At 42.5% G+C, this 24687-nt stretch overlaps 1 protein-coding gene across 18 annotated transcripts in view; it reads left to right on the forward strand.

Annotated features, from left to right (window-relative positions):
• Window positions 1-24687, forward strand: part of ZNF131 (zinc finger protein 131) — a 122435-nt gene that overhangs the window by 75610 nt on the left and 22138 nt on the right. For 15 of the 18 annotated variants that reach the window (XM_030927173.1, XM_030927174.1, XM_030927175.1 and 12 more), the window contains one exon: window positions 10946-11090. The exons of the other annotated variants lie outside the window; for them this stretch is intronic. In XM_030927173.1, coding sequence (XP_030783033.1) covers window positions 10946-11090 — 145 coding nt within the window. The remainder of the gene's footprint in view (window positions 1-10945; window positions 11091-24687) is intronic. 18 annotated transcript variants of the gene reach the window in all.

A 24687-nucleotide genomic window follows, 5' to 3' on the forward strand; every position in this document is an offset into this window, starting at 1 on the left:
AGGCTGAGGCGGGAGAATGGTGTGATCCCGAGAGGTGGAGCTTGCAGTGAGCTAAGATTGCGCCCTGCACTCCAGCCTGGGCGACAGAGCGAGACTCCATCAAAAAAAAAAAAAAAAGAAGAAGCACCTGGGGTGCTCATAATAAACAAAACAAAAACCCAGATATTTATCCTAGTTTTGATTCCAAAGATCAGGTACCAGTACTTTTTTTTTTGGAGACGGTCTTGCTCTGTCACCCAGGCTGGAGTGCAGTGGTACCAGCATGGCTCATTGCATCCTTGACCTCCTGAGTTCAAGCAGTCCTCTCATCTCAGCCTTCTAACTGCAGGCACATACCACCAAGGCCAGCTAGTTTTTGTATTTTTATTTTTTATTATTATTACAGTTTTTGAGATGGAGTCTCTGTTGCCCAGGTTGGGTTGCAGTGTGGTGCGATCGTGGCTCACTGCAACCTTTGCCTCCCACATTCAAGCAATTCTCATGCTTCAGCCTCCCAAAGGGCTGGAATTGAGGCGCCTGCCACCATGCCCAGCTAATTTTTTTTGTATTTTCAGTAGAGACAGGGTTTCACCATGTTGGCCAGGCTGGTCTCAAACTCCTGATCTCAAATGATCTGCCTGCCTCAGTCTCCCAAAGTGCTAGTATTGCAGGCATGGGCCACCATGCCCAGCCTAGTTTTTATATCTTTTGTAGAGAAGATATCTCACTACTTTGCCCATGCTCATCTTGAACTACTGGCCTTAAGCAATGCTCCTACCTTGGCCTCCCCTAATGCTAGGATTACAGGCATGAGCCACCACACCCAGCCCTTATACCAGTACTTTATTTAGTCTATAGGTGATTCTCATCAGTCAAGACAGGGAGCTAGGTCCACAATTCCTTATTCACATCTTGGAGGCCAGACATACTTCTCAACATTCCAGATTTTAGAACTTTTCTAAGGGCAATGAAAAACATAATACTTGCAAATATTAATAGTTTAGCAGCATAGCATGTTAGTATTCACTGTAAGTGGGATAAAGACTGGACATAGCCTCATGTCAGTTGAGATCAAATTTTGCTGCCAGATTTATGGAGAAACTTCTGGGTTTTTTGTTTGTTTGAGATGGAGTCTTGCTCTGTCACCCAGGCTAGAGTGCAGTGGCACGGTCTCGGCTCACTATAACCTCCACCTCCTGGGTTCCAGCAATTTTGCCTGCTCAGCCTCCCGAGTAGCTGGGATTACAGGTGCGTGCCACCATGCCCGGCTAATTTTTGTATTTTTAATAGATACAGGGTTTCACCACGTTGATCAAGCTGGCTTCGAACTCCTGACCTTGCGATCCACCTGCCTCGGCCTCCCAAAGTGCTGGGATTACAGGCATGAGCCACCACACCCAGCCGAAACTTCTGGTTTTAAGAGAAATGGGAGGCCAGGCGCGGTGACTCACGCCTGTAATCCCAGCACTTTGGGAGGCCGAGGCAGGCGGATCGTGAGGTCAGGAGTTCGAAGCCAGCTTGATCAACGTGGTGAAACCCTGTATCTATTAAAAATACAAAAATTAGCCAGGCGTGGTGGCACGCACCTGTAATCCCAGCTACTCGGGAGGCTGAGGAAGCAAAATTGCTGGAACCCAGGAGGTGGAGGTTGTAGTGAGCCGAGACCGTGCCACTGCACTCCAGCCTGGGTGATAGAGCAAGACTCTCTCTCTCAAAAAAGAAAAAAAAGATATGGGAAAGTAGAGACAGTGTGGCTGAGATATAATAAGGCAGAATCAAAAAGATTTGTCGTTGATTCAGTATGGTGGTGAGGGAGAGAAAGAATGTGTACGTTTTGTGAGATGAGTAATACAAGAGTAAGAGCAGATTCAAAATGATATTTTTTCTTTGATAACTTTCTTCTCCTAACTTCAAAATTAGTTTTCCTGAATGTTAATAGTGCTGGTTGTTAAATGAGACAAATGTCTGTAGGCCAGTTTTGAAAGGGTTGATGCTTCGATTCTTTTACCACTTTTTTTTTTTTTTTTTTTTTTTTTTTTTTTGAGATGGCGTTGTGCTCTTGTTGCCCAGGCTGGAGTACAATGGCGTGATCTCGGCTCACCGCAACCTCCCCCTCCCGGGTTCAAGCGATTCTCTTGCCTCAGCCTCTTGAGTAGCTGGGATTACAGGCATGCACCACCATGCACGACTAATTTTTTGTATTTTTAGTAGAGATGGGATTTCTCCATGTTAGTCAGGCTAATCTCGAACTCCCGATCTCAGGTGATCCACCCGCCTCGGCCTCCCAAAGTGCTGGGATTACAGGCATGAGCCACCGCGCCTGGCTATTTTGTTTGTTTTTGAGACGGAGTCTCACTCTGCCTCCCAGGCTAGAGTACAGTGGCACAATCTGAGCTCACTGCAACCTCCATCTCCTGGGTTCAGGTGATTCTCCTGGCTCAGCCTCCTGAGTAGCTGGGATTACAGGTGCTCACCACCACGCCTGGCTAATTTTTGTATTTTTAATAGACTGGGGTTTGCCACATTGACCAGGCTGGTCTTGAACTCCTGACCTCAGGTGGTGTGCCTACCTTGGCCTCCCAAAGTGCCGGGATTACAGGTGTGCGCCACAGAGCCCGGCCTTCAAGCTTACTGCTTTTTTTATTTTGAGATGGAGTTTCACTCTTGTTGCTCAAGCTGGAGTGCAATGGCGTGATCTCGGCTCACTGCAACCTCTACCTCCTGGGTTCAAGCGATTCTTCTCCCTCAGCCTCCTGAGTAACTGGGATTACAGGCGTGCGCCACCACACCTGGCTAATTTTTTGTATTTTTAGCAGAAATGGGGTTTCACCGTTTTAGCCAGCCTGGTCTCGAACTCCTGACCTCAGGTGATCCTCCTGCCTTGGCCTCCCAGAGTGCTGGGATTACAGGCGTGAGCCACTGTGCCTGGCCCTTATCACATTTTTTGACTGGCTCTGTGTTGACATGGCATACGGAGTTTTCTCCAAGTGGAAGATCCACCTCTAAAGATTGTCAACAAGTATTTGGACTTGAGCAGGAAAGCAGAGGAATGATCCTGAAATTCTAATATATTTGAGAATGCTAGTGGTATTAAGATTTTCTGGCTAATACAGTTTATATCTCTAGCATATGGTTCTCTCAAAGTTCAGCAAAGCCTTTCTGGTGAAAATGTTAATAAAAGTCAAGATGTAAATTGGAAGAATAAGCAGTAATTCCTACCACCAGAGAATAACGTGGAGGGGTAGGCATATGTGCGTATGTACAAAAAAAATAAATTGAGGGGACTTTAGAATTATGAGTAAGAGATTGTGAACCTATAGTGAATGAGAACATGTATCTTCAAACTTTTCCAAGCAGGAAGGAAAAGTTTGAAGTTTTCATCCTGTTAGTATCCTATTTAAAATCTTTGTCATAGATTAGGAGTCAGATCATCTGGGTTTTATCTCTTTATAGAGATGTTATGAGGATTAAGTAAGTTAATGCTTGTAAAGTATTTAGGGCCTTGCTTTTTATATATATAGTAAGTGTTATGTATGTGTGTTTGATTAAAACTCAAAATCTCATTTGACTTTGGCAACATTTACACATTGTTTTAAAAAGGATTTTTTTTCTTGTGCTTTTAAACTTTTGGCCAAAACTTCGGAAAGACAGCACAAGCTAGTTGTGTTTTCCTTGGGCTACTCTCATATACTGAAGAATAAATGATAGCAACAAGGAGAAAAAATACAAAGGGAACCAAATAAAACTAGCCCTCAGTGAGTCCAGTTATTTTTATTTGTTTATTTGGTAGAGTGTAACACAGTCTTTTTATATTTTATGGTGTTTCTCAATATTCAGGTTGCTTTTAGACATTTTGAAAATGAGTTTGCTGAGGCTCAGAGTTTCTGAATTGCCCCAGATAACTCAGTTCATGTAAGAGCTGTGAGTAAAACATGGAAGTTATAACTTCCTGAATGGTATCCTTTTTTTTTTTTTTTTGAGACAGAGTCTTGCTCTGTTGCCCAGCCTAGATTACAGTGACATGATCTCAGCTCACTGCAACCTCCACCTCCCGCATTCAAGCAATTCTCCTTCCTCAGCCTCCCCAGTAGCTGGGATTATAGGCGCGTGCTACCACACCTGGCTAATTTTGTTATATTTGTGGTAGAGATGGCGTTTTACCATGTTGGCCAGGGTGGTCTCGAACTCCTGACCTCAAGTAATCTGTCCACCTCGTCCTCCCAAAGTGCTGGGATTACAGGCATGAGCCACTGCGTCCAGCCAGTAATCTTTCTTTACACAAATAGAGGATGCTACTTTGAAGGCTTAAATCATATTCCACCAGCATTCTTATTGTTGTCCTGAAGGCTGCATTCAGATGTGTAAAGCAGATGGGAAGAACATATTTTTGTGAATTGCAGTTTTACCTATTGTGTGCAATTTGGACTTGGGCATTTCTTAGTCTAAAATCTATGTTAAATATAGGTTTTCTTTTTGTTTTTCTTAATAGCGCCTCATAGTCTTTCATTAGCAAACTGAACCAATAATACATAGCATTGAGAGACAAAGAAACAGTGTGACTTTAGGACTAAATTTTAAACACAAAACTGTCAAAAGTATCAATGATAAATGCATAATTTTGAAAGTGACTTTAGGCCTGGCGTGGTGGCTCACACCTGTAATCCCAGCACTTTGGGAGGCCGCATGAGGTCAGGAGTTTGAGACCAGCCTGGCCACCATAGTGAAAACCTGTCTCTACTAAAAATACAAAAAATTAGCCAGGCGTGGTGCTGGGCACCTGTAATCTCAGCCACTCGGGAGGCTGAGGCAGGAGAATCGTTTCATCTGGGGAGGTGGAGGTCCCAGTGAGCCAAGATCACGCCATTTCACTCTAGCCCAGGCAACAGTGCGAAACTCCACCTCAAAAGAAAAAGAAAGTGACTTTAGTATTTATTGATTTATTCCTGCTCTATGTTCCTCCATTTTAGGAGGCACTGTTAGGTACTGTGATGTGAGTATACAGGTCAAAAATCTTTTTCCTCAAGTAGTTTACAGTCAAGAGATGTCCATGAACTGTCATTATCAGAGTAGGTACAGTTTACAGAATTGAGCCTTGGAGAAGTAATTAAAGAATGTTTCATAGTTAACCCATTTATACCTGAAATTGCAATTTTTTGAATTTGAAAAATCAGACCGTGGTGATGACCCTAAGCAGTAGGATATTAATAACTCCCACACACTTAGCGTTCAAATAATGGAACACTAGGCATAAATGGATTAAATAATGAAGGAATAGAAAGTGTGAACAGACCTGCAATTGCTATAGCACTTGTATCAGTTGTCAGAAACCTTCCAACAAAGAAAAGCATGGGACCAGATGGCTTCATTGATTAATTCAATGAAATGTTAAAAGAAAAGTTAATTTCAGACCTTCTCACAGCCTTCAAAAAACCTGAAGAGGAAGGAATATTTCCAAATTCTTTGGTAGGCATTACCCCAGTACCAAAGCAAGACAAAGAGGACACAAGAAAGTAAACTATAGCTCAGTATCCTTGATGAATATAGATGCAAAACTCTGCAGTGAAATACTAGCAGACTGATTCTGACAGCAAGGTGCAAGTATCATATTCCATGACTTAGTGAGATTTATCCTTAGGATGAAAGGATAGTTCAACATATGAAAACTAGTTAATGTGATAAGCCATACTAACAATAAAGAAGCAAAATGACTTGAGCATCTCAATAGATGAAGAAAAAGCCTTGGACAAAATTTAATACCATTTCCCAGTAAAAACTCTGAACAAACTAGGAATAGAAGGAAATTATCTCAATGTGATAAGGACCCACAGCTAACATACTCAACGGTGAAAAACTGACACTTTTTTGTCTAAGATCAAGGAACAAGACAAGGATGGCTACTCTTATCACTTCAATATAGTACTGGAAATCCTCGCTAGAGCAATTAGGTAAGAAAAAGAAGTAAACACCATCCAAATTAGAAAGGAAGAAATCAGTCTTTTTTGGCAGATGACATATATAGAAAACTTTAAAGACACCACAAAAAACTACTAGAACTAATAAATGTAGTAAAGATGCAGGAAACAAAGCGTACAAAAGTCAGTTGCTTTTTTTTTTTTTCTGGAGATCGAGTTGCATTCTTGTAGCCCAGGCTAGAGTGTAGTGGCGTAACCTTGGCTCACTGCAACCCTCTACCTCCTGGGTTCAAATGATTCTCCTGCCTCACCCTCCCGAGTAGCTGGAATTACAGGCACCTCCCACCACACCGAGCTAACTTTTTGTATTTTTAGTAGAGACGAGGTTTCACCATTTTGGCCAGGCTGGTCTCGAACTTCTGACCTTAGGTGATCCACCCACCTCAGTCTCCCAAAGTGTTGGATTGCAGGCATGAGCCACCGCGCCCCGCCATCTGTTGCATTTTTATACACTAACAATGAACTGTCTGGAAAGGAAATTAGGAGAACAATCCCATTTATATTGGCACCATAAAGAATAAAATAAGAGTAAGCTTAACCTTTCACCTCCTTAGGTGAGAGACATGCAATACTGAGAACCATAAAACTAAAGAAATTGGGCGGCCGGGCGCGGTGGCTCAAGCCTGTAATCCCAGCACTTTGGGAGGCCGAGACGGGCGGATCACAAGGTCAGGAGATCGAGACCATCCTGGCTAACATGGTGAAACCCCATCTCTACTAAAAAATACAAAAAACTAGCCGGGCGAGGTGGCGGCCACCTGTAGTCCCAGCTACTCGGGAGGCTGAGGCAGGAGAATGGCGTAAAAAACCCGGGAGGCGGAGCTTGCAGTGAGCTGAGATCCCGCCACTGCACTCCAGCCTGGGCGACAGAGCGAGACTCCGTCTCAAAAAAAAAGAAAAAAAAAGAAATTGGGCTGGGCACAGTGGCTCACGCCTGTAATCCCAGCACTTTGAGAGGCGGAGGCAGGTGGATTACTTGAGGTCAGGAGTTCAAGACCAGCCTGAACAACATGGTGAAACCCTGTCTCTACTAAAAAAAAAAAAAAAAAAAATACAAAAATTAGCTGGGTATGGTGGCCCATGCCTGTGTCCCAGCTACTCGGGAGGCTGAGGTTGCAGTGAGCCTAGATCGCACCACTGCACTCGAGCCTGGGCGACAGAGCAAAACTCCTTCTCAAAAAAGAAACTAAAGACACTTAATAGATCTTCATGAATTTGGAACACTTAGTATTGTTAAATTGTCCATACAGATTGAGCATCTCAAATTTGAAAATCTCAACTGCTTGCCAGGTGCAGTGGCTCACACCTATAATCCCAGCACTTTGGGAGGCCGAGGCAGGCATATCACAAGGTCAGGAGTTCAAGACTAGCTGGCCAACATAGTGAAACCCCTTCTCTACTAAAAATACAAAAATTAGCCGGGCGTAGTGACATGTGCCTATAGTCCCAGCTACTCAGGAGGCTGAGGCAGGAGAATCACCTGAACCCGGGAGGTGGAGCTTGCGGTGAGCTGAGATCACACCTCTGCACTCCAGCTTGGGCAACAGAATGAGACTTGGTCTCAAAAAAAAAAAAAAAAATCTGAACTGCTACAAAATTGGAAACTTTCTGAGCATCAACATGACTCAAATGCTTGTTGAGCGTTTTGGATTTCGGATTTTCAGATTTGGGATGCTCAACTCGTGTCAAGTATAGTGCAAATATTTCAAAATCCAAAACAGTTGTGATCCCAAACTTTTCATATGAGGGATATCCAGCCTGTATTACAGAAAGTGGGCTACAGGTTCGCTATAGTCCCTCTCAAAATCCTGATGGGATTTTTTTTTTATGGAAGCAGGAAAAGCAGTTCTAAAATTCATATGAAACCACAGAAAATCATGGACTAGCCAAATCAGTCTTGAGAAAGAACAAAGCTAGAGGCATCATGCTTTTTTTTTTTTTTTTTTTTTGAGGAAGGTTTACTCTGTTGCCCAGACTGAAGTACAATGGTGTAATCTTGGCCCACTGCAGCCTCCGCCTCCCTGGTTCGTGTGATTCTCCTGCCTTAGCCCCCCAGTAGCTGGCATTACAGGTGGGTGCCACCACCCCCAGCTACTTTTTTTTCTTTTTTCTTTTTTCTTTTGTTTTAGTAGAGATGGAGTTTCACCATATCAACCAGGCTGATACTGAACTCCTAACCTCAGGTGATCCACCAGCCTTGGCCTCCCAAGGTGCTGGGATTACAGGCATGAGCCACTGCACCCAGCCGACATCATGCTTCTTAATATCAAAATATTTTACAGAGCTACAATAATCAAAGGGACTAGCTTAAAGAGACATGCAGACCAATGGAGCAGAATAGAGAGCCCACAAATAAATCCATGCAGATAATATGGTCAACTGATCTTCAAGGATGCCAGGAATGCACAATAAGGAAGGAATATTTTCTGCAACAAATGATGTTGGAAGAACTAGGTATTCACATGCAAAAAGATGAAATTGAACCCCTATCTTCTACCATAAAAAGAAAAAAATTCAAAATGAGTTAGAGACTTAGACATAAGACCAAAAAATGTATATCTCCTGGAAGAAAACATGAGGGGAAGCTTCATGACATCATTTTTAGTGATTTCGTGGACGTGACATCAAAAGCACAGCCAACAACAGAAAATAAGACAGGTGGGACTACATCAAACTTAAAAGCTTCTATACAGCAAAGGAAACAACTGAGGGTGAAAAGGAAATCTAAGGAATGGGAGAAAATATTTGCAAAACCAAATAATTGATAAGGAATGAATCCCAAAAATATATAAGAAACTCCCACAACTAATAGTAAAAAAAAAAATCTACTCAATTAAAAAATGTGGTAACTCTACAGTCCAAATGATGCAGAAAAAAATTAAAAAATTTTTTTTTAATGTGCTAAGAACTTGAACAGATCTTTCTCCAAATAAAACATACAGATGGCCAACTGATACATGAAAAAAATATTCAGTGTCACTAGTCATCAGGGAAATGCAAATCAAAACCACTGTGAAGTATCACTTCACTCCTTTCAGGATGGCTCTCAAAAAAAAGACAAAAGACAACTAGTGTTGGTGAGGATATAAATAAATTGGAATCCTTGCACAATGTTGGTAGGAATAGGTGCAGCCATTATGGAAAACAGTATGAATATTCCACAAAAAATTAAAATACCATACAATTCAGCAATCCCACTTACTGAACATTTATCCAAAAGGACTGAAATCAGGATCTTGAAGTTTTAGCACTCCTATGTTCATTGCAGCACTATTTATAGTAGCCACGAGAGGAAATAACTTAAATATTCGTCAGTAGATTAATGGATAAAATGTAGTATATGTATCCAATGGAATACTCTTCTGCTTTTAAGAATAAGAATATTCTGCATATGCAACCACATGGATGAACCTTGAGGACATTATGCTAAGTGAAATAAGCCAGGCACAGAAAGACATACACTACGTATTTCCATTTATCATTTTAGAGGAATCTAAAATAGTCACTTCTACTCATGAGCTATCTAAAATAGATTGAAAGAGTGGAATAGGGGTTGCTAGGAGCTGGGAGGGAGAAGGAAATTGGCAGTTACTCATCAATGGGCATAAAGTTTCAATTGAGCAAGATGAGTAAACTAGAGATCTATACAACATTGTACCTGTAGTAGGCCGGGCGCGGTGGCTCAAGCCTGTAATCCCAGCACTTTGGGAGGCCGAGACGGGCGGATCACGAGGTCAGGAGATCGAGACCATCCTGGCTAACATGGTGAAACCCCGTCTCTACTAAAAAAATACAAAAAACTAGCCGGGCGAGGTGGCGGGCGCCTGTAGTCCCAGCTACTTGGGAGGCTGAGGCAGGAAAATGGCGTAAACCCGGGAGGCGGAGCTTGCAGTGAGCTGAGATCCGGCCACTGCACTCCAGCCCGGGCGACAGAGCGAGACTCCGTCTCAAAAAAAAAAAAAAAAAAAAAAAAAAAAAAAAAAAAAAACATTGTACCTGTAGTCAATAATGTACACTTTAAAAACTGTGTTAAGCTCTCATGTTCTTATTACAATAAATGTTAAAAGGTTTCATTGAACATGTGACATTAGAGTTGGACCTTTAAGGGGTGAGTGGTAGGATGAGTATAATCAGAGATAAAATGATTAAACATCCAACTAGGAGGGTGTTAATAAAAGCAAGTCAGGTCAGGCACCGTGGCTCATGCCTGTAATCCCAGCACTTTGGGAGGCTGAGCGGGCAGATCACCTGAGGTCAGGAGTTTGAGACCAGCCTGAACAACATGGAGAAACCCTGTCTCTACTAAAAATTCAAAATTAGCCGGGCGTGGTGGTACATGCCTGTGATCCCAGCAACTCGGGAGGTTGAGGCAGGACAATCTCTTGACTCTGGGAGGCAGAGGTTGTGGTGAGCTAAGATTACACTATTGCATTCCAGCCTGGGCAACAAGAATGAAACTCCGTCTCAAAATAAATGAATAAAATAAAGGCAAGTCAGCTATTAGAAAGTGCAGGGTTTGAGAAACAGTATATAATGTGTGTGTGTGATATAGTTTAAAATTTGGAAAGGTAAATAGGAAAATAATGTGAAGGGCCTTGAAATAAAGTCAGAGAGGCACTAAATTTTGTTTGCTAAGTTATGAAAAGCTATTGAAGATTTTGGAGCTGAATTGGCATGGCTGAATCTCCTTGGCAAGAAATGTAGCATGTCTGACATGTAATAGCCAATTCATATATTTGAGTGATACAATCTTAACTATTCTCCAAGAGCCTCAAGAAGTCTTCTGGAAAAATCTTAGTTTAAGATTTTCCAGCTAGGTAGTGTTGGAATTTAGCTGTAATATTATTGTATTGCTAATGAGAATTCTGCCAGAAAATAGTTTTCAAAAATAAATACTAATCAAGCTCCAAGCCCTGGGCTTTTGTTTCTTTACTAAACATTGTAAGATTTGAGGTCAATATGATTACATGCTCTAATGTACATCTTCTTTGCAGGTGTTAGTAAAATGGCCTTTCGCCATTTAATTGAGTTCACATATACAGCAAAATTAATGATACAAGGAGAAGAAGAAGCCAATGATGTATGGAAAGCAGCAGAGTTTCTACAAATGCTAGAAGCTATCAAAGCCCTTGAAGTCAGGTACTTATTTCTTTAATGGGGTTCAGATAGTCATTCAGTCATGTTCATTCTGTTAGTGAAGAACTTATAGTATGTGTCATGCCGTGAACAGAGTTATTCAGAAGAATTCAGAATATTTAAGGATCTATAAAAAAATTTTCTGGATACTGATCTTTCACTTGACTTTGATTTTCTGTTCATGTGTTAAAACTGCTAATATTAAAGTAGCATCTTTGATATCTAATAAGTCTAGACAGCTTTTTAAGGATCTGGATCCCTGTAAACTGTTTTGTTGGATTCAAGTTATTGTTTGTGCCAAGCCTTATCCTACAAAAAGGGTTTGGCTTACAAAGATTAACATAATACTGTTTAAAAATAGGGAACTAGGTGGAAATAAATAGATTGGTGGAATAAAGAGATAATCATTACAAGTTAGAAGTAGAAATATGATAGCCAAAAATGCATACTATAAGTCTATATAGTAGATGTGGTAAATCTAGCTCTAAGTTCACCTAGTTCAAAGAAAAAGAGTAGTCAGTTAAGTTATTCCTTCTTAGAAGCCGAGAACAAATCAATTGCTGAGGAGCTGTTCCTAGTATTAAAATTTCTCCTGAGAAGTATTAAGAAAACATTAGGCCAGGCCCAGTGGCTTATGCCTGTAATCTCAGCACTTTGGAAGGCTGAGGTGGATGGATAGCTTGTGCCCAGAAGTTCACAACCAGCGTGGGCAACATGGTGAAACCCTGTCTCTACAAAAAATACAGAAATTAGCTGGGCGTGGTAGTGCACGCCTGTGGTCCCAACTACTGAGGAGCTGAGATGGGAGGATCACCTAAGCCTGGCAAGGTGTGGCTGCAGCGAGCCGTGATCACACCACTGACTGCATACCAGCTTGGGCAACAAGAGTGAGACCCTGTTTTTTTTAAAAAAAGAGAAAACATGAAAGCTATAATGAATAGAGACCTTAACATCCTTACTTAATGGATAATGGCAGTGTAACATAGTTACTAAGAACAGGCGCTCTGGAGTCAGTTTCCCTGGGTTAATATCCTGTTTCTACCACTGTGGCCTTAATTAAGTTACTTAATCCTCCTGTCAGCTGTGTCCTCCTCTGTCAAATGAGAGTAATAAACGGTACTTGCCACGTGGAATTTGATTATATTTGTGAGGGTTGAATGAATTAATGCATGCAAAGCGTTTAGCATGGCGTCTGACTAAATGAGTACTCTTAAGTATGAACTATTATCTCCTGGTACTGTTTTTTATGTTTCTCAATACAGATCATTGGCATGATGCCAAAACAGTTTGGTAAAATCAGTTTCACATAGTGGCACAATGATTTAATTTTAACTCACTGTTGTGGTTTAGTTAAAAGATCAAATTTATTTCTCTGAGGACTCTACTGGAATGTTATTTCATTTTATTTTTTTGAGACGAAGTCTTGCTTTGTCTCCCAGACTCAAGTGCAGTGGCGCAATCTCGGCTCACTACAACCTCCACCTCCCGAGTTCAAGCAATTCTCCCTGCCTCAGCCTCCTGAGTAGCTGGGATTACAGGTGCCCGCTACCATGCCCAGCAAATTTTTGTATTTTTAATAGAGGTTTCGCCGTGTTGCCCAGGCTGGTCTCAAGCTCCCAACCTTAAGTGATCTGCCCGCCTCAGCCTCCCAAAGTGCTGGGATTACAGGTGTGAGCCACCGTGCCTGGCTGAAGAAATGTTTTTTTAAGAAATAAAAATTTAGATAACTCTAAGAATACTGAACTGTACTCGTCCATAAATATCATCTCTTAGTTTGACAGTTCAAGATTAAACCTTTCTGATAAGAGCTTGGTATGTATATATATTCTTTGATGCTTAGCACCTGGCATATAGCAGGTGTACAGGAAACATTTATGAATAGATAGATGGATACATGCTAATTAAAAGCAGGTCAGTACTCTCTTGCAGAGACCTGAGCATGGATGTCAAACTAGAGATGCATTCTGAGGATATATACCTGATCAGGCCATCTCTTCTCAAAAAGATTAAAGGAAATATATATGGATGGGGCGATGTCAGATTTGTGGTTAAATCTTGAATGAGAGCCTTCTGAAAGAATGTTCTCTGTGGCCCTTTTGCTGCTCATGATAGTGAGTGGTATGTCACTTTGGAGAAGGTTGTGGCTCATACCTGTAAATCCCAGCACTTTGGGATGCCAAGATGAGTGGATTGCTTGGGCCTCAGGAGTTTGAGACCAGCCCCTGGGCACCATGGTGAAATGCCAACCCTGTGAAAAATACAAAAATTAGCTGGCATTGTTCCGTGTAACTGTAGTCCCAGCTACTCAGGAGGCTGAGGTGGTAGGATCGCTTGAGCATGGGAGACTCAGAGGTTGCAGTGAGCCGAGATTGTACCACTGCACTCCAGCCTGGGTGAGAGTAGGACCCTGTCTCAGAAAAAGCAAAAAACTGGGATCCCAGTAATACCTAAAATCATCAGCGCTTTTCAGTATAAACACAGTAACGTTGATTTGTTTCTTGAGCCAGATAGGCACGTAATATGTTCTGAAGAGTTCCCTTTGAAAAGAGGAAGACAGTAGTATTACATGTTGGCTGTTTATAATAATGCAATTTTTAAACTTCTACAGGGATGGTTTCTGTTGACTTTTTTCCCTGTTCTAGAGCTGTATTTTACTGTTTATTCGTATATCTTAAAATTTTTTTTTGTTAAAAATTAGATTTTTGGCCTGGGCACGGTGGCTCACACCTGTAATCCCAGTACTTTGGAAGGCTGAGGCGGGTGTATCATGAGGTCAGGAGTTGAAGACCAGCCTGGTGAAGATAGTGAAACCCCATCTCTACTAAAAATACAAAAAAATTAGCCAGGCGTGGTGGCGGGCGCCGTAATCCCAGCTACTTGGGAGACTGAGGCAGAGAATTGCTTGAACTGGGGAGGAGGTGGGTGCAGTGAGCTGAGATCTCGCCACTGTACTGTAGCCTGGGTGACAGAGCGAGACTCCATCTCAAAAAATCGTTTTCAAAATGAAAAGAAAAAAAAACAAAAATCTTTTTTTTTTTTTTTTTTTTTTAGTTGAAGTCTCGCTCTGTCGCCCAGGCTGGAGTGCAGTGGCGTGATCTCGGCTCACTGCAACCTCCGCCTCCTGGGTTCAAGCAGTTCTCTGCCTCAGCCTCTCGAGTAGCTGTGATTACAGGCGCCTGCCACCAAACCCAGCTAATTTTTTTGTATTTTCAGTAGAGACGGTGTTTCACCATCTTGGCCAGGCTGGTCTTGACCTCCTGACCTCATGATACGCCCGCTTCGATCTCCCAAAGTGCTGGGATTATAGGCATGAGCCATGGCGCCCGGCCAAAAATTGGATATTTTAAAATAAGTTGTATTTAAATCCCACCCCCTACTTCCCCACCCCCATTCTCTCTGTCAGACATGATTTGTTTGGGTTTGTTTTTTTGAGGCAGGGTCTTGCTCTGTCACCCAGGCTGGAGTGCAGTGGCACAATCTCAGTTCACTGCAGCTTCAACCTCCTGGGCTCAAGAGATCCTCCCACCTTAGCCTCCCAAGTAGCTGGGACCACAGACGCTTGCCACCATGCCCGGCTAATTTTTTGTATTTTTTTTAGAGACGGGGTTTCATCATATTGCCCAGGCTAGTCTTGAACTCCTGGGCTCAAGAGATGTGCCCACCTCAGCCTCCCAGAGTGCTGGGATTATAGGCATGAGCCACCATACTTGGCCAGACATGGTTTCTTTTTTTAATCTTTCAAGCTTTTTTTTTTTTTGGAGACGGAGTCTCACTCTGTTACCAGGCTGGAGTGCAATGGCGTGATCTTGGCTCACTGCAGCCTCTGCCTCCCGGGTTCAAGCAATTCTGCTGCCTCAGCCTCCTGAATAGTTGGGACTACAGGCACATGCCACCACGCCCAGCTAATGTTTGTATTTTTAGTAGAGACGGGGGTTTCACCATGTTGGCCAGGATGTTCTCAATCTCTTGACCTCATGATCCACCCACCTCTATCTCCCAAAGTGCTGAGATTACAAGCATGAGCCACCGTGCCCAACCTCAAGCTTTTATTTAAGTGCAGTGATCCAGGATGGATTTTAGATCTTGTTGAAAGCAGCCACATCCATGGACTACATCATAGTCCTCAAAAGCAGTGATGTGCTTTTCCACTGTTGCAAGTTTATCATCTTCGACTACACACTGTATTTGAAGTTTCTTAATTTCCTATCCCACTGGAACTAGTTTAGATGAGCCAGACATAGTTTTATTTTTGTTACTGGTTTAGCAACTTTCCTGGACTTGCATAATTCCTTTTCTGTAATTCTATACAGTCTGTATTTTGTGTGTATGGCCATTGAAGTCTCTACATAGGTAGTTCACTGAAGAAAGTGATCATTGGACAGAAATTTTCTTAAATGTCTTAAACCAGTAAGTCTCCACATTTTTGTTGGGGAACTCTTTATAGGGCACACCATCAGTGTCCCATCGAGCAGTTTACAACTACTTTAGCCTTTACTTCCTGTGTTAACAGAACCTCAAGGTCACGTAGAGATGAGAGTTGCTAAGGTCTTTCCTGGACATGTATGCAGCTCTGTGCATGTGCATGGCCTTCTAGGTTCTCTGGAATATGTCAGAGCTTTTTTTTTTTGGAGATGGAGTTTCATGTTGGCGTGATCTCAGCTTACCGCAACCTCCACCTACCAGGTTCAAGTGATTCTCCTGCCTCAGCCTCCTGAGTAACTGGGATTACAGGAGCTTGCCACCATGTCCAGCTAATTTTTGTGTGTGTTTTTAGTAGAGTCGGGGTTTCACCATGTTGCCCAAGCTGGTCTTGAACTTCTGACTTCAGGTGATCCACCAGCCTCGACCTTCCAAAGTACTGGGATAACAGGCATGGGCCATCAGAGCCATCAGAGTCCAGCCTGTCAGAGCTTTTTAAAGCCCCCTATGAACATCTCATTCTCCAGTTTTTCCTTTCAGTTTTTGTTCAGCTTCTTGATGGCCCAAACTTGTAATGCCACCACAGTAGCTGCAATAATAAACAGTTGCCATTGATTGTTTTTTGACAAATGTCTTGTGGTTAGAGCTATTTGAAAAGTGAGCTGTGAGTCAGATCAAATCTCCAAATATTTTATCCTGTCTTAGATTTATCTTTTAAGAAAGTGGCATGTGTAAAGCTCTTGAAACAATACCTGCCACATAATAACATGATTATGCATATGTTCTTTTCATTTCTTGGAATGCCATCTGTCTGGTTGTTCATTGGCAAAATTTTACTCATCTTTGTGGTCTCAGGTGAGAGCCAGCAACCTGTTCTCTGAAACTTGTCCTCACTGAGCCAAGCAGGTTGACTTAGGTACTTCTATTATTCTGTATTTTTGTTTTACATTTTTCATTAAAACAGTAATCATATTCATGTTCCCACATTTTTCTAGTAGTCTCCAACCTCTCTGAGGCAGGGATTATGTGTTTTTTTCATCTTTAGGAGGCGTTTGGATGGGTTTGAAAAACTACCTCGAAATTATGCCTCTTGGAATACTCAGTTGCCAGGTTTATGTCCTTTTCTTCCCTCATAAGCCTTTAAAATCTCTTTCCTTGCTGTTCAGTTCTGAATACAAGCTGGCTTACCGCACTCTGCAAAACAAAAGCCTGGTAGCAGCACTTTTTCTTGTTCTTTAATTATTCCTGTTTGGGATAGGGATCTGAGTTCAGTAGGTCATACCTATAGTTAAGACAAGCATAAGAAAACTGGTTAAGAAGTAGTTTATAGCCGGGTGCAGTGGCTCACATCTGTAATTCCAGCACTCTGGGAGGCTGAGGCAGGTGGATCACTTGAGGTCAGAAGTTTGAGACCAGCCTGACCAAAATGGTGAAACCTTGTCTTTACTAAAAATACAAAAAATAGCCAGACATGGTGGCATGCACCTGTAATCCCAGTTTTTGGGAGGCTGAAGCAGGAGAATCGCTTGAACCCGGGAGGCAGAGGTTGCAGTAAGCCAAGATCGCACCACTGCACTCCAGCCTGGGTAACAGAGTGAGACTCCATCTCAAAACAAACAAACCAAAAAAGAAGTAGTTTACAATTCACCTCAACACTTGTACTTGAAAAGAACAAAAAGAAACCGTAGTTTTTCAACATAAGATGCACAATTATTTTCCTTATTTTAATATATTTCAAATAGGAATTCCTTTCAAAAGTGAGTGGCCAGGCAAGAGTTAACAGTTAGTTTCAACTGTTAATAAATTCTTGTAGTTATTTGTGTTACTGATACCAGACAAGTTGAGTTTGTCATTTAAAATGTCTTCCAATTGATTATACCGTGAGTTGATCCTTAAGTGGAAAGTTATGGTAGAATTGGTATTGGAGTGTTCCTAAGTGGGGTATTAATTTCATATTAATGGAGCAGATATTTATCATCAAAGGAATGACCACAAGAGCAATAACCAAGGGCTTTATGGGACCTTAGGAAGACGTGATTTAACAGGCTAAACAATTTAGGGATAAAAATTAATGTAGGTGGACTACTTAAGGCAATTGTATAACTATTTTGCAAATACAGAAGGTGCGTAAGGTACGCTTGTCACATATGTATTATGAAATTATTTTTGGAATTTAGGATAAACTTTTTGAACGACACCGAAAAAAAAATTAGGACCTCATTTTGCTTTGCTGCAATCACATTATTGTTTACTTAAAACTGTATGGCCGGGCACGGTGGCTCACGCCTGTAATCCGAGCACTTTGGGAGGCCGAGGCGGCTGGATCATGATGTCAGGAGATCGAGACCATCCTGGCTAACGTGGTGAAACCCTGTCTCTACTACAAATACAAAACAAAATTAGCTGGGCGTGGTGGCAGGTGCCTGTAGTCCCAGCTGCTCAGGAGGCTGAGGCAGGAGAATGGTGTGAACCTGGGAGGCGGAGCTTGTAGTGAGCTGATATTGTGCCACTGCACTCCAGCCTGGGCGATAGAGCGAGACTCTGTCTCAACAACAACAACAAAAAACAAAATTGTGTATGAGTTGGGCACAGTGGTTCACGCCTATAATCCTAGCACTTTGGGAGGCCGAGGCAGGCAGATCACTTGAGGTCGGGAGCTCGAGACCAGCCTGACCAATATGGTGAAGCCCTGTCTCTACTAAAAATGCAAAATAGCTGGGCGTGGTGGTGTGTGCCTGCAGTCCCATCTACTCAGGAGTCTGAGACGGGAGAATTGCTGGAACCCAGGTGGTAGAGGTTGCAGTGAGCCAAGATCACGCCATTGCATTCCAGCCTGGATGACAGAAAGAGACTCTATCTGAAAAATATATATATATATATGTACAGTGATAAAGATACCACCACAATCAAGATCAGGGGAACACTTTTATCATTCTAGAAGCTTGTCTCATGATTCTTTGCAGTTGATCCTGATCTCTAGCCCCAGGCAATCATTGATCTGATTTTTATCACTAGTTTTTCTGTAGTGTACCATACAAAGTTCATATTTGACTTTATTTACCTTAGCAGTGTGTTTTAGAGATTTGTCCAGGTGGTTGTGGGTGTTATTTTGTTCCTTTTCATTGCTGAGTAGTATTCCACAGGGTGGGTATACTACAATTTGTTTATCTGATGACTTTTGGGTGTTTTTTTTTAGTTTTTGTCTATTAGAATAATGTTGCTGTATACAAATCTTTGAGTGGATATATGCTTTCATTTCTCTTAGTAAACATCTAGAAGTGGAATAGAGTTTAGTTGTTTGGTACGTGTATGTTTAACTTTGGAAAACAGTTTGTCAGTTTTTTAAAAAGTGGTTTTATGACTGGGCACGGTGGTTTATGCCTTTAATCCCAGCACTCTGGGATGCTGAGGTGGGTGGATGGCCTGAGGTCAGCAGTTTGAGACCAGCCTGACCAACGTGGTGAAACCCCATCTCTACTAAAAATACAAAAAAATAGCTGGGTGTGGTGGTGGGCACCTGTAATCCCAGCTACTTGGGAGGCTGAGGCAGGAGAATTGCTTGAACTTGGGAGGCAGAGGTTGCAGTGAGCCGAGATCGTGCCATTGCACTCCAGCCTGAGCGACAAGAGCACTTTTTTTTTTTTTTTCAAAAAAAAAAAAAAAAGGTTTTTTGTGCTGGGCATGGTGGCTCATGCCTGTAATCCTAGTACTTTGGGAGGCTAAGGCAGGAGCATACCTTGATCCCAAGAGTTCAAGACTAGCCTGGGCAACATGGTGAGACCCTGTCTCTACAAAAAAAAAAAAAAATTTTTTTTTTTAACTAGCTAGGTGTGGTGGCACATGCCTGTAGTCTCAGCTACTTGGAGAGCTGAGGTAGGAGGATTGCTTGAGCTCAGGAGGTTGAGGCTGCAGTGAGCAGTGATCATGCCGCCGTACTCCAGCCTGTGCAACAGAAGGAGACCCTGTCTCAAAAAAGTGGTTTTATCCATTTACATATTTTTGTGCAACACAACTACTTATGCCCTATCTTCACCAGCACTTGATATTGTCAAGAGTTTTTTAAACTTTAGGTCAGGAGATGGCAAACATTTTATTAAAGGGACATAAATATTTAGACTTAAATGCCATATAGTCTCTGTTGCAGTTATTCAGATCTGCTGTTGTAGCAAGACAGCTATAGACAGTATGTAAATGAATGGATGTAGCTATGTTTTAATAAAACTTTGTTGACATAAAACATGCTACTACTGTTAGGCCAGAGTTTACTCATTCCTGCTTTAGTCATTCTAATTGGATATATAGTGGTGTGTTATTGTAGTATTAATATTTTTAAAACTTTAATAAGGTATAATATGTAATAAGCTGCACATATTAAAGTACAGTTTGATGACTTTTAGCATACATGTACATTCTTGTGAAGCCATTATCACAGAGTGATAAACACATCCATCAGTCTCTAGTTGCCTTGTGTAATTTTGTAATCTGTTCCTCTCTTCCTATTCCTATCTTCATCCCTACAATTTTATGTACACGTTAATAGTATGGTAGTGCTTGTCTAATTTCTTTCACTTATCATAATTATTTTGAAATTCATGCCGGGTGTGGTGGCTCACGCCTGTAATCCCAGCACTTTGACAGGCCGAGGCGGGCAGATCACTTGAGGTCAGGAGTTCAAGACCACCCTGGCCAACATGGCGCAGCCGCATCTCTACAAAAATTAGCTGGGCATAATGGCGGATGCCTGTAATCCCAGCTACTTGGGAGGCTGAGCGGGGAGAATTGCTTGAACTTGGGAGGCAGAGGCTGCAGTGAGCCGAGATCGTGCCATTGCATCCAGCCTGGGAGACGGAGAAAAAAAAAGACTGGGCATGGTGACTCACACCTATAATCTCAGCACTTTGGGCAGCCGAGGCAGGTGGATCAAAAAAGAAATAAATTCATGTATATTAGTGTGTGTTTAAGTGGTTCATTCCTTTTTCCTGCTAAGTATTCCATTGTATGGCTATATCACAATTTGTTGATTCACCTGTTGACAGACATTTAGGTTGTTTCCAATGTTTGGCTATTACAAATAAAGTGGCTATGAATGTTTGTGTAACAAGTTTTTGGACATATGCTTTCATTTTTCTTGGTAGATACCTCTTAGTAGAATAGCTGGCTTGTATGGTAAATATATGCTTAATATTTTAAGATACTGCCAGACTCTTTCAAAAATGGTTGTGCCGTTCTACATTCCATTCTGCAGCCTATGAATGCTCCAGTTTTTCACAGCGTTAATACTTGATATGGTCGGGCTTTTTTTTTTTTTTTTTTTTTTTTTTTTTTTTTTTTTTTTTTTTTTTTTTTTTTTTTTTTTTTTTGAGGCGGAGTCTTGCTCTGTCGCCCGGGCTGGAGTGCAGTGGCCAGATCTCAGCTCACTGCAAGCTCCGCCTCCCGGGTTCCCGCCATTCTCCTGCCTCAGCCTCCGAGTAGCTGGGACTACAGGCGCCCGCCACCTCGCCCGGCTAGTTTTTTTTGTATTTTTTAGTAGAGACGGGGTTTCACCGTGTTAGCCAGGATGGTCTCGATCTCCTGACCTCGTGATCCGCCCGTCTCGGCCTCCCAAAGTGCTGGGATTACAGGCTTGAGCCACCGCGCCCGGCCGGTCGGGCTTTTTTATTTTAGCCGGGCTGGTGGGTATATGGTGGTTTAAATTTGCATTTCTCTAATGACTAATGGTGTTGGATATTTTTTAATGTGCTTTTTTGCCATCTGTATTCCTTGGCAAGGTACCTGATCAGATCTTTTGCCTATTTTTTAAAATGAGGTTATTGTCAAGAACTGGGTGGGGGCAACATTGCGGGGGTCTCAGATTTTATCCTATTTGCAAGGTAGTAACTTTTTAACCGGCAGTTTCATGGTTGCCGGCAAGAGACATGAGACTCTTGAGTCAGAGAGAAAAGAACTTGATTACTTAGAGCAAAGAAAGCAGCGTGAGTTCCATGTTTGTATCAGTTTTTCTTGTTAGGGAACCTAGTCCCACAGGGGTGACACAGTGGCCTAGGCGTGTACTGTGCTCACAGTTGTTTGCATCACAATTGAGGAATTCTGAGCTTTAGGAAACCCAAATCTTTTATAATGAGCTGCAAGCAAACCTGCCTAACCTTTGCTGTAGAAGAAACATTATTATACTGGACAATAAATAAACCTACTTTCCACTCTGGAAGAGGATGGGCTCTCTTTTCCAGAGTCCTTTGCTATACAGACAACTTTGAAAAGATAGTCCAAAATAAAAGGCTCTCAGTGTCTTAGTTTATAAGATATGCAGAAACATGAGGATCCATGGAGAGTTGTCTTGTTCCATATCCTTGTTTCTGTATTACCCTGGCTGGTACTGAATTTTCTCCATAAACTCAGCACTTTCTTTAGCCACTCTGAGTAATCTGACCATAGGGACCAGGACCTGGCTGGGTACGGTGGCTCACGCCTGTAATCCCAGCTACTCAGGAGGCTGAGGCAGGAGAATTGCTGAGGCTGCAGTGAACTGAGATCGCGCCATTGCACTCTGGCTTGGGCAACAAGAGTGAAACTCTGTCCCAAAAACAAACAAACAAAAAACACAGGGACCAGGACCTAATCCATTCAGTTTTTCTCATACTGGATTTATTTAAGGATTTATTGAAGTCAACAGAACTTTAAGCAGCAGGATTTGGCCACCCTGCCCTGTTGACCTTAATCATGCACCCACCCCACTAAGGTTCATCTTGGACTCAGTCAACTGAACAAATCTCTAGAAAAATATGACTTTCTTTTTCAGTTTCTGTATTGACTTTTCCACTTAGCCCTGGGCATTAATCTAAGTATAGCAAGATGTTTTACAGTTACAATTACAGGCTCCGCATTGTCCCATCGGGAGGATGTCTACTAGGGCAAGTTTATCATTCATGACAAACCTGGCCCCCCAGTGGCTTGAAGCTGACATAAATGCCTTCCAGAGCCCAAGCAGTAACAGTGAACACATCAGCTTAAGTCATGCACAATGTTGTACCACTTTTTTAATTGGATTACTCCTACTGTTAGGGAAAACTGCCCACAGGATGTGCATGAATAAGTCAGTTATTACTCTAGGAAGCATCCCTTTGAGAATTTCTAACCAAGAGTATCCTTAAATGAGACCTCCACAGTCACCCAAAGGTTGCTTGATCTTCCTTAAACACTTGATGGTCTCCTATAACCACCTGTTAGGTGTAAGTCATTGTTTTTTTTTTTTTTTTTTTTTTTTTTTTTTTTGAGATGGAGTCTCGCTCTGTCGCCCAGGCTGGAGTGCAGTGACACAATCTCAGTTTGCTGCAACCTCTGCTTCCTGGGCTCAAGCAGTACTCCTGCTTCAACCTCCCTAGCAGCTGGGATTACAGGCACCTGCCACTGCACCCTGCTAATTTTTGTATTTTTAGCAGAGATGGGGTTTCTCCATGTTGGTCAGACGGGTCTCGAACTCCCGATCTCAGGTGACACATCTGCCTCGGAGTCCCAAAGTGCTGGGATTTCGTGTGTGAGCCACCGCGCCTTGCAAGGCATTGTATTTTTTTGAGGCAAGGAAATTAGTACCTGGCTTACACACAAGTACAGTCCCAGGGGCACATAGGAACCCTGAAAGGAAAGTACTGTTTGCAATTGTTCATGCTTCCAAAGTAGGACCTGCATCAGTGTAGAGGCACAGATTGACATGGCCTCCAATGTAGTCTCCTTTCCCAATTCAATTAGAATGATTGAGTCTAGTTCTGGTTTTTGGAGAGACTGTGAGGACAGGACAGTCCTATTTATTTTTTTTTGAGATGGAGTCCCGCTCTGTTGCCCAACCTAGAGTGCAGTGACGCCATCTTGGTTCACTGCCTCCGCCTCCCAGGTTCAAGCGATTCTTCTGCCTCAGCCTTCCCAGTAGCTGGGACTACAGGCACGTGCCACCAGGCTGAGCTAACTTTTGTATTTTTAGTAGAGACGGGGTTTCACCATGTTGACCAGGCTAGTCTCGAACTCCTGACCTCAAGTAATCTGCCGGCTTTGGCATCCCAAGGTGCTGGGATTACAGATACGAGCCACCACGCCCAGGCGAGTCTGTCCTATTTATCACAAGCTCCTGAATGCCAGCTGAGTTAAGTAGTAGCTGTCCCACCTCATGGACTGATCTCCGCTATGAGAATGGTAGTGGAGCATGGTGTTTTGCCTCTGACACACAGGAGTCATCCCTAGCTGTTTTTAGAAGACATGTTGGTAAAATTAAGGGAAACAACTTGGCAGGGAATGGCAAACACAGGAGTCAGTTTAAAAATGCTTATAGCCGTTGGAGAGACTTGCAACTGAGCATTTTTCTTAATTTGAAAGGTTCTAGGGGCAGTTCTGAAAGACAAAGTTGGTTTGTTTTGTTTTGTTTTTGGAGACAGGGTCTCACTTGTGTCACCCAGGCTGGAGTGCAGTGGTGCAGTCACAGCTCACCGCAGCTATAACTTCCCAGGCTCAAATGATCCTCACACCTCAGCCTCCCAATGGAGCTGCGACTGTAGACATGTGCCACCATGCCCAGCTAATCTTTTATACTTTTTTGTAGGGATGGGGTCTTACTATGTTCTCCAGTCTGTTCTTAAACTCCTGGACTCAAACGATCCTCCCGCCTCAGCCTCCCAAAGTGCTGGTATTATAGGTGTGAGCCACCACACCCAGCTTGACAAAGATTATTGTCCCTCCCTGCCCCATATCTTCTGGAGTCGTAAGATGTTTCTCTCCCTAGATGTCAAGATTGTCATTCCTCCTTCACCTTTTTTCCAGTCATCCCCTCCTCTTATCCAGACCTTTCATCTGGTATGGTCAGATACAAGAAGGGCAAGGACATTTAAAACTTAAGAGACCCATTATGTTTCCCACTTTGGCTCACATGGGCTGTTATAAGTGAGTGTACTTGGCAAGCAGTGAATTCAATCCAAGTGGTCAGTATTCCTATAAAATGATGTCACTCCATTAAGAGAATCCAGATGGCCAAACTAGAATGAAGTTCGAATTTCCTAAGCCTGGTTTTGACCAGGCTGTCACCTTTAAGAGGTACCAGGGTGTTCCAGGATTACTGTCGGGGAAAAGAAAATGTTTAAGAGTGTTCAGGACGGGCCAGCCGCAGTGGTTCATGCCTGTAATCCCAGCACTTTGGGAAGCC

The sequence above is a fragment of the Rhinopithecus roxellana genome, chromosome 3 (genome assembly GCF_007565055.1).
Source record: "Rhinopithecus roxellana isolate Shanxi Qingling chromosome 3, ASM756505v1, whole genome shotgun sequence".
Lineage (NCBI taxonomy): Eukaryota > Metazoa > Chordata > Mammalia > Primates > Cercopithecidae > Rhinopithecus > Rhinopithecus roxellana.